General features: G+C 39.3%; 1 protein-coding gene across 1 annotated transcript; it reads left to right on the top strand.

The window, feature by feature from the left end:
* Nucleotides 1-3,124: 3,124 nt before the first annotated feature.
* On the top strand, nucleotides 3,125-8,008 carry LOC119022834 (ninjurin-1-like). Its single transcript, XM_037104197.1, has 4 exons — nucleotides 3,125-3,319; nucleotides 4,287-4,521; nucleotides 5,630-5,765; nucleotides 5,850-8,008. The coding sequence occupies exons 1-4, from the start codon at nucleotides 3,263-3,265 to the stop codon at nucleotides 5,932-5,934; spliced, it is 513 nt and encodes a 170-aa protein (XP_036960092.1). The 5' UTR covers nucleotides 3,125-3,262; the 3' UTR covers nucleotides 5,935-8,008.
* The last annotated feature ends 1,409 nt before the right edge of the window (nucleotides 8,009-9,417 follow it).

The following is a 9,417-nucleotide window of genomic DNA, read 5'->3' as shown; positions in this document are numbered from 1 at the left end:
GCAACACATCCTTTATTGTCAGTACAAAATCTGGGTGAAACAGTAAAAAACTGTAGGAAATTGATGAAGGCCTAATTTTAAAAAAAGTGTTTTGGTCACCTGATTTAGTCTGTTATATCTAAATAAATCTACCATGTAAACTCTCTGGTGGTAGTGGTGGTAGTACATTTATGAGGCAAGGAGTTAAATTGTTTGCAGTCCCGCTGCTGTCTGTCTAGAGAGGAGTGTATTAAAGAGCAAGCTGCAGATCCCATGGTGATGACAGATTGCTGTTAAGGAAGTGGGCTCGTAAAACAGCGTGCAGGTAGTGTTGTTCAGGTTGTGCTGCCCTCAAAATTTAGAGACCTTGTGTTGAGCACATCACATGATGGAGCTGCAGAAACAAACAAATAAGTTACTTTGTGATTTAGTCTGTCATGAGGTGAGGTGCAGGATAGCATGGTGGAAGATAAAACATCCCTCAGGCAGAGAGCTGTGCAGAAAAAAAAAAATCTTTACACAGCACAAGACAGTTGTGGAGCTGCTCTTCCCACAAAAATCAGTCTATTCTCTCCCATTCCACTCACATATATGAGCATGAGAGTTTGCCTTTCCAGTTCAAACTGGGCTTTCAGATCTCTATAATGGAGAGTTGACAAGGTTAAAAACAAATATACAACAATTTTTAAATTTTCTCATACCAACAAGATTTAAAATCTTCTTCAATATATATTAACTACTGTACATTCAAAATAAACAAATCATTTGTACATCATTCAGTATTTATCTTAATTAGCGGTCATTTCATCACATATTCACTATCCGATCAAATCTGAGAACACGCCCACATAAAAGACTGCTGTTGAGGCACACTTCCCCTTTCACCAACACAATATGGCTGCCACAGTGGACTCAAACTCTGACAGGTTATTGCTTTGATTACAGCATGTTTTTTAATATATTTTGAGAAATAACCTTCCACCTTCTAAAACTTAACCTCCCACTTTTCTATAGGAATACATGCTTCCTACTGGCACGGCACTAGTTTAAATTAATTAGTGATTAAAAGAATATCTGTAAAACTTTTTGTCACATGGAGTACAGTGGCCTCTGCTGGACAATGTAAATCATCACAAAAATACATGATGGAAATATTGAAGATACTACAGTATCTCATGTATATCTGATTTGGCTTATGACCTATGATAAATTAATTACTGAATCAGACATGAATGTTTTTGACAAAGTAGTTTTTGTTTGTTTGTGCAATATCATTTATTTATCGTTTACATGTACTAGTGCAGTGCCTGTAGGAAGCATGTATTCCTATAGAAAAGTGGGAGGTTAAGAAGCTTTTATATTATATTTCACCTTAAAAACTATTTACCTTGTCTTGCTTGGTGTCATTATTTTCAGCACAACCTCACATGTGTGACTGAACAGTTATTTTTTTTATTTTGACATATTATATTAATACAATGGACTTTTTTTACTGTGAAAAGCACAAATATGTTTAACGAACCATTTTTATTAATTATAATGCAAATATATATTGTTGTTTGCTAAATTAGTGCATAAGTTTTTAAAATTTACAAAGTTATATATATAACTATTTCCATTTAAATGCAGGCGATGCCTCAGGCTCAGGGCTCCTCAGCTCATTCCTGCCTGCTCCACATTCAGCTGTATCCTTTTTTTGACTCACAAAACAAAAAAACGACTCCACTACACAGTAAACACACTACATCCAACACTACATAACACCTTAACTGCACACTCCAAACACGTTTTATGTCACAAATCTCTCAACTCTCAAAACTCTCTGTCGCTGTCTGTCTCACCGTCACTGCTGCTGTCACTCTTTCGCCGTCGTCCCTCCCACAACTTCCCCTGTTCTTCAATCAAATCACGTGATTTGCCATACAATTTTGTGATTGGTTGGTGCGGTGCCTTTTTACACCAATAGAAATGTGTTGTTTAGCCTGCAAACACTTCCTGCTTGTGGACACTTTCGTGACAAAAATGGTAAAGTTTTTACCATTTCTTCCTGCACCAGACACAAAGCAAACGTGAAGGCAAAGTTTGCGAAAAAGCATGGCGGACATTATTTATCGCAACATTGGACATTGACTCAGAGGGTGGGCCGTGTGGGGGTGGGCTAGCAGCTAGCTACACATGAACATCCACAGATTCCTATTCCACTTTGTTGTCCTCGCATATCTGGATCTCCTCAGACCAGAACAGACTCGTTTAGTCTCATTAATCCACAACAGTCAGTTTAGATGCACAGAACGGGATCGAATTGCCCCCAAAATTCTGGTCCAGCTCGCGCCGCTGTAGGCATAAATCTGCTTGTGTCTTAAGGTATGTCGTGGAGGTGATCTCTGCAGTGATTGGCTCTGGTGCGCATGTGACTATGGTGGCTATGGTTGACAATGCTAGCGGAATTGGTAAAGCATTTATGAAATCATTTATCAACGGTATCATTGTAGTCCAAACAACACAGACACACAGACAGAGATTTCTTACTTTTATAGAGAGCTATACAAGTTTATTCTATTTCTTACCTTTTTAATTATATTATTTATTTTTTTGCTTTTGTTATTGTTTTTTGTAATATTCTGTCCTTTGGCTGCAGTGACAAACAAATTTCCCGGTTCATGGGACAATAAAGAAATACTGATTCTGATTCTGACTCCAGTCATTCCATCACATCCTAGCTGAGAGCTGTGGAAATCATTGGAACTGTTGACTGCCAGGATATACATGTTCTTTACATTTCTGGATGGAAAGGACTGACCACGTCTGTATGGGAGTCCAATAAAACAGTCTGTTGCCTTATAAATGGCAAAAGCACTGAAAGATGTGAGTGCTTCCAAATCAAAAGTGTGTTCATTATTCTTAATATTGCAATATTATGTCAAGCAGTATTTAATGATACTGAGTATTTTGTCACACATGGAGGAGATATAATTAAAATATCATTATTATCATTATTAATTAAAATATATTATTATAATAAAACCTTTACATTATTCACTCTGGGAGGAAACTGAAACCCTTAAAACATGAACACACTATACACCTCTCAGCAAGCTGGATTGATAGGGGGAGGGGTTCCTCTTAATGTCCCGGTGACTGGAGCTGTCTGACTGGTTAGTCCCGTCTGCTGGCTTGACTCTCACTGAGCTCTGAGACATCTCAGCTCATCTTCAACATATCAAACGCAGAAGGACAGCTTCCTGGTAGCAGCTGTGGAGTTACTTAAGAGTTGATAGTGGACATGGAACACAGGCAGAATGGAGAGGGCATGGCTCTGAATAAACTGGGAGACATAGAGGTAAGCTCTTTATCATTCAGGCCTTTTGATCATTTCGTTAGTTGCCTAATTAGCCCATTCATTAGCTCTGTCTGTTGCTGAACGTAGCAACACAAATTAAATTAAAAGGTTTAAACCAAGGCAGTTTGAGCAGAATCAAACTGACAACTTTCCTCAAGGTTATATAAGGTCTGTTTTCCTGTTCTTTTAGACATGTGATTCTTAGAAGAGAAAAGTCTGAAAAAGAGGAACGTCTTACGGCTCCTCAGATTCTCCTTGTCGGCCCTTGTTCAGGTCCAGGCTACCAGGTTGGGAACCACTGCTCTCGTGTCTGTTTAGGGGAATGTCAGTGATACTGCAACGCTTAGATTCCTGCAGAATCTGTCAGCTGTTTAGAGAGACGAATGAAAGCTTGTTGACTTGGGCAGAGTTGCACCCAGGTGTAACGTCTTGTCTTCAGGATGGGGCAAAGCCCTGAGAAAAGCCTTTCCTCTGATGTAGTCCAAACAAATACACCAGCAGTTTTCTCTCTGTGGTGCAGGACGAGGTTCCACCCAGAACAACAGTTTAACTGTCCTCAGGCTTTAGAATAACCAACCACACTGCAAACACTTCCCACTCAGTCAGCCAGCCTCTCTGCACATGCATGTTTCAGTCGATGTGAGAAGTTGTCAGGGCATGTTGAAATGTTGATTCTCTTACTCTCTCTTTAGTCAAGGTGAGTCATCACCTGTCACTCTGGCACTCCCTCTTCTGTTACAGCCACAACTAAGTACATAGAAACCATAGTAACAAAATAAACAACACCTGGCTGTGATTGTGGCAGTGTCACATGTGCAGAGAGCAATCAGACCTGTGACTGGGAGCCAAAGAATAACACGTGTGTGCAGCAGTGCCTGTGTGAATATAGCACCTGTGTGAATTTGTACTTCAACAGGACCCCAAAGTTCCCTCTTTCTCAGACCTGTTATCCTGTCTACACTCACAGGCACTGACAGCCCCCTCTGGAAAAGTGTATCGCCCCATCAACTTGAATCACTATGCCACTAAGAAGAGTGCAGCTCAGAGTATGCTGGACGTTGCCTTGCTGATGGCCAACTCGTCCCAGATGAAGACCGTTCTGTATGTGGGACCTCGATACCGTTTCTACATCCCCCTCATTGTCCTGCTGTCTCTGTCCATCACGTTGCAGGTCATAGTGGGGCTGCTGCTCGTCTTCATCGGCAAGTGACTTAGACTATTTGTATCTCGCCACTATCATCTATCCTCCTTCTCCATCTTTCTTGCACCTAAAAAACTTACTTTTGATCTTAAAATCTGTAGACCTTGGAAGGTCTCAAGGTCCTGAGACTGCTCCTCAGTGGGACATTAAACAAACCCTGAAAAACCACCAAGCTTTGAAGACAGTCTGACATAGTGGCCAAAATTAATATAGTAATTCTTTTGAAAATATGCTTGTTTGCCAGGTGCCAGTTAGCTGAGCTTTGCATAAATGGACTGAACTTACAGGACACCAAGGAAAGTCTGCCTGAGACACTTGTCATGTAGACAGGCGGAGCTGGGAATCAAACCAGCAACCCTTCCTGTCAGTTTAATGGGAGTTAATGCAGCAGTTGGTCTGTGTTCCTGTCATTTAAAAACCCACTGAGACATTTTCTTTTCATTTATTCTGCTGGGGTGCAGATTGCAGAAGTGAGGGCAAGTTGGAGAAGAGGTTTTTAGTTTGAGCTCCTGCCCACTCTGGCTCTCAACCTTCAACCCAATACACACAAATGCAAAAATTTGAAAGTGGTCGAAAAGTTGTGAATATTTGAACTGCAACTGTACAAAAAGTATGAGTTAATCTGAGAAAGTCCTAATCTTTGTGAATGTTTCACAGTTTGAATGGAGTTTCAATGAGAATGTATGAAGAGGGGATATTAGTTGGAAAATTACTTTGAAACTGTGGGATTTTAATGACATTCCGTCATGAGAATGGGGATAAAAAATCTATTATTATTATTATTATTATTATTATTATTATTATTATTATTATTATTATTATTATTATTATTATTATTATGATTGTTGTTGTTATTATTATTATTATTATTATTGATGATGCTATAATAATAATAATAATAATAATAATAATAATAATAATAATAATAATAATAATAATAATAATAATAATAATAATAATAATAATCGGTCTGAGTTTGTTATTTTTGTTTTTTTGAAGGACAGTTTCAGAGTTCCAGTCATGTTTTCCTCCCATCTGAACGTCTTTTTGTTCATCAGCTTATCATGTCACTAATTATGTTTTGCTGTTGTGTGACTCTGGTTCGGCAGTGAAGTATGATCTTAACGATGTGAGGAAACATGCAAAGTTGAACAGGATGAACAATGTGGCAACAGTCTTTGTCTTCTTCACCGTCCTCATCAACATCTTCATCACAGCGCTTGGATTTGAGGGGCATGCTGTCAGGTAGGTCACACAGGGCACACATACAGTACTCTGTAACTGATGGAAACTCCTGTGACTTTTATTTTGTCTCCTGTTTCTTCCCAGGTCATTCGAGTCACCTGCCCTGTCAATACCAGAGCCTCACATTAACCCTCTGCCCATCGACCTCAACATGACTGGCGGAATTTAGACCAGTTTTTGGACAGAACAAAGGCAATGCCTTGCTCATGTGTTACCTCAAAGCCTAGAAATCTAAGGGTTACACTGTAACTGTATCAAATATCCCTGTTAAATTACAGTGAACTACGGGCAGATGTATTCACTGTTATTCTACAGTGTACCTTCTGTAAACTACAACAACAACTTAACATTTACAGTACTGGGCCGTATGGAAGATATACCTCACAATACAATACTGTATACACTACAGCTGTTTGGTTGCCATTATACTATTATTTAAGTGTTCCTACTGTAATCTCCATAAACACTTTATTATTGTAAAATGCATTCAAGTACTGTAGAATGTGATCTTATCAGTCTAAAACTGCTAGAAACTATATATTTAAAGAGTGCTACATCTGTTTTCCACATTTTTATATTTATAGAAATGACTGGGACAAGAGATGGCCTTTCAGCATCAGGCTTTTATCAAAGCCAATGCAGTATCAACCCATTCATTAACTGAGTAAGTAACTGTTAATTCATTGTACAGGACAATCCATAAAACACCACTCCTCATTCAGCAGGTTCTCCATCTGAATGTCCAAGTCCATCTACCCTGAACTGTTCTGACAACAAATGGCCATATAACAGTACATTTATTAAGGCCACTGCATCAAACACTTTCAGTAGCTTACAAATTTCCAGCAATAAAACTTCTTGTAAAGTAAAATCTGTACAAACAATTAATCATGTCAAACAGGCTCTCAGCAATCTAACAACTTGCATACCTCACTTAATGTGCCCTGCCTTCAGACTTCACTGCCTGATTATACTGAACAGAACACAATGCTGAGACCTGCTACCTGGAAATGACTGGGTGCAGTGAGGGCTGTTCCTCCGCCCAACTCAAAGTCAATGAGGTTATTTAAAGTGGCCACATGGATATTCACAGTTGTTGCCTTTTTTTTTCTGGACAAGCCTCCCTGACTTCTTGGACACCACCTTCTCCTGGCTGGCCTTTTGTTCCCCTCTACAGGGTTTATACCAATGAAGCACCTAAACATGTAATAACAGAGAAAGCACATAATATATTGGGTGCAGTATGGTAAGGAAAGATTTGTTGCACTTGATACAAAACCTCATCGCATTCACCAAATCAAAATTCTAAGATGTTTTCTCATGATAACGACCTCCGTGTCTCATAAAGACGAGAGAATGATCCCATTTGATCAAACTATTTTATCATTATGAGACATTAAACATGATTACAACAGACCAGTATCTGAGTCATGTTTATATCAGCTTTGGTTTGAGGCATTAGGCAAATACCCTCTAAAATGTTATCCTTAAACGATTTCAGAACAGTATTTTGATGTAAAATAAACACCATTATGATCAGACAGAATGATGCTTTGAGGCACTTCCGTGTTCCGTGTGAGGTGGGACGTAAAGAGAGAAAAAAAACGTAGTGTGATAATACATTTGGTCTGAACCCAACATTTCACTTAAATGAACAAGCTTCAGCTCACTCAGACAATCTTTCTACAATCTACAGTCGTGTAGTGCTGCCTGGTCAGAGAGGGTCTAAATCTTCCTCAGTTCTTTCTCTTCTTGTTATTCTTGCGTCAACATGGAATACATTCACTGATCCATAATATTTTACATCTATTTTTCTTTTTGTTACTATTTTATGTTGACTGTGTGCTAAATGTGATGGTGGGACTATGCACAGAAGAGTTATGGGTGGACTTGAGCAACAAAGTCAGTCAAAAAATACTGTATGACACTGAGATTGTACAGTGGCTTGCAGATAAGATAAGGTGTTCCTTCCCCCTGGGAGAAATCAGGTAACACAGCAGTACAGACAGAAATAAGTAGCAGAGAACAAAATAACAATTTGAATGAAATATAATAAAAACTATTAGAGTAAAATTAAGTATAGTGTTGTTGTGTGTATGTGTGACATGTGCAATATATAACAAATGTGCCTGTGTAAATGTGCAATGTGCAGGGTGCCTGAGATATTAAATAACAACAGAAAAGTCTGGGCTGCCTGTTGAAATGATGAGTTTTCAGGTGAAGATTTCAACCTTTGAGTGGAAATTGGATTTGAAGAATCTGCCATCACATGAGTGCTGAAACCCAGATCACCAGTGTCAGTGACCATCAACCACAATCCGTCCTCAGGATCATGGCCGTTAAAAGTTGTAAAAGTTTGCAGAGCAGTGTCATAAGCACTGAATATCTGATTTACTTAAACTGTATTAACACAGACAACAGCCTTTGGTTTCTGATTGGACATGATGTAGTGGGCAGCTTGACAATATGAAAGACAGCCTCAGTTCACAAGTCTATTATGCTACAAGATATTGTCAGAACTCACAAATGAATACAAGTCACATTTGAGAAGAATTGTGTGTCTGTGTCTCTACTTCCTCTGACATTGCTGCTCTACCTGTGGCTCTCAGGCCCACAGTCCACTGGTTCCCACTGTGATTTGAGTTCCTACGCAAAAATGTTTAGTTCTTTTGTTCAAATGAGAAGAACTTTTAGTGAATATTTACAGTGAGGCATTATAATTCTACTTGAAACAACTTGTTTCTTTATGTTAATTAAACGCTGTCTTGGGTTTTGCAACTTTTTCCTCCAGTCCTGTATTCCTATTTGTGTAAATTTTATCCACGGAGCAGTAAAAAGCAGCAGAAAAGTGTCGGGGGTAAACCTGGGACGTTTTATCTGGGGGCATTTTTTTATGTAGAGGTTAGCACTGGAGTCAAAATAGATGAGGCAAATCCTTGAATTGGTGACAGCTGCCAGCTTGTTTAACCGTTAGCGACCAAGTGAGTGTTAGGGTAACTTGCCATGCTAGCTTAGAAGTTATTGTTGCTCCTCACAGAGACAGGAATTTTGAAAAATCTAATACAATGATAGCAGACGAGGAGGAACGTTATACCCACAGGCCACATCCTGGGAGTCAGAGTAAGTCACACACATGCATGACGGTGTGTAGCGTCACGCAGCTTATACAATATAAAGTGTGCACCAGGGGGTGGTTAGGGTTGGTTTATTCATGGACCCTGCACTCAGACAACCAGTGTTTGAATCCTGTGTGAAGATAATAGCAAATGGAAAGGCAGTGATTTAAAGCTAATAATGTTTTCCTAAACCTAACCAATTAGTTTTGTTGGCTTTGTTTTAAAAGTGTAACCAGACGCTGTATGTAGAGTATGTTATTGCTGACTTAGTCTCACTCAGTGGATGTAGACTGGTGGTATAACCCTGACATTGGGCGCCTACTTTAGGCTGCCTTCTCCTCCCTTCCTCTATCAGAGTGTAAGCTCATGGTCACACAGAGCTGGCAACCTAACACTGTAAATGGCACATTACCCTAACGGTAATTCTTGTGATTAGTTTACAGAATACAAACCAGCCAAGTCCCCATAGCAGAATGCTAACTGGCGCAGACAGGTCTTTTCTAGAGATGACACAGTGCGGTAGAGATAGAAGGTCT

This window comes from Acanthopagrus latus, chromosome 7, assembly GCF_904848185.1.
Source record: "Acanthopagrus latus isolate v.2019 chromosome 7, fAcaLat1.1, whole genome shotgun sequence".
Classification (NCBI taxonomy): domain Eukaryota; kingdom Metazoa; phylum Chordata; class Actinopteri; order Spariformes; family Sparidae; genus Acanthopagrus; species Acanthopagrus latus.
Note: the sequence above shows the minus strand (reverse complement) of the source record. Positions and strands in the feature narration are given on the sequence as shown.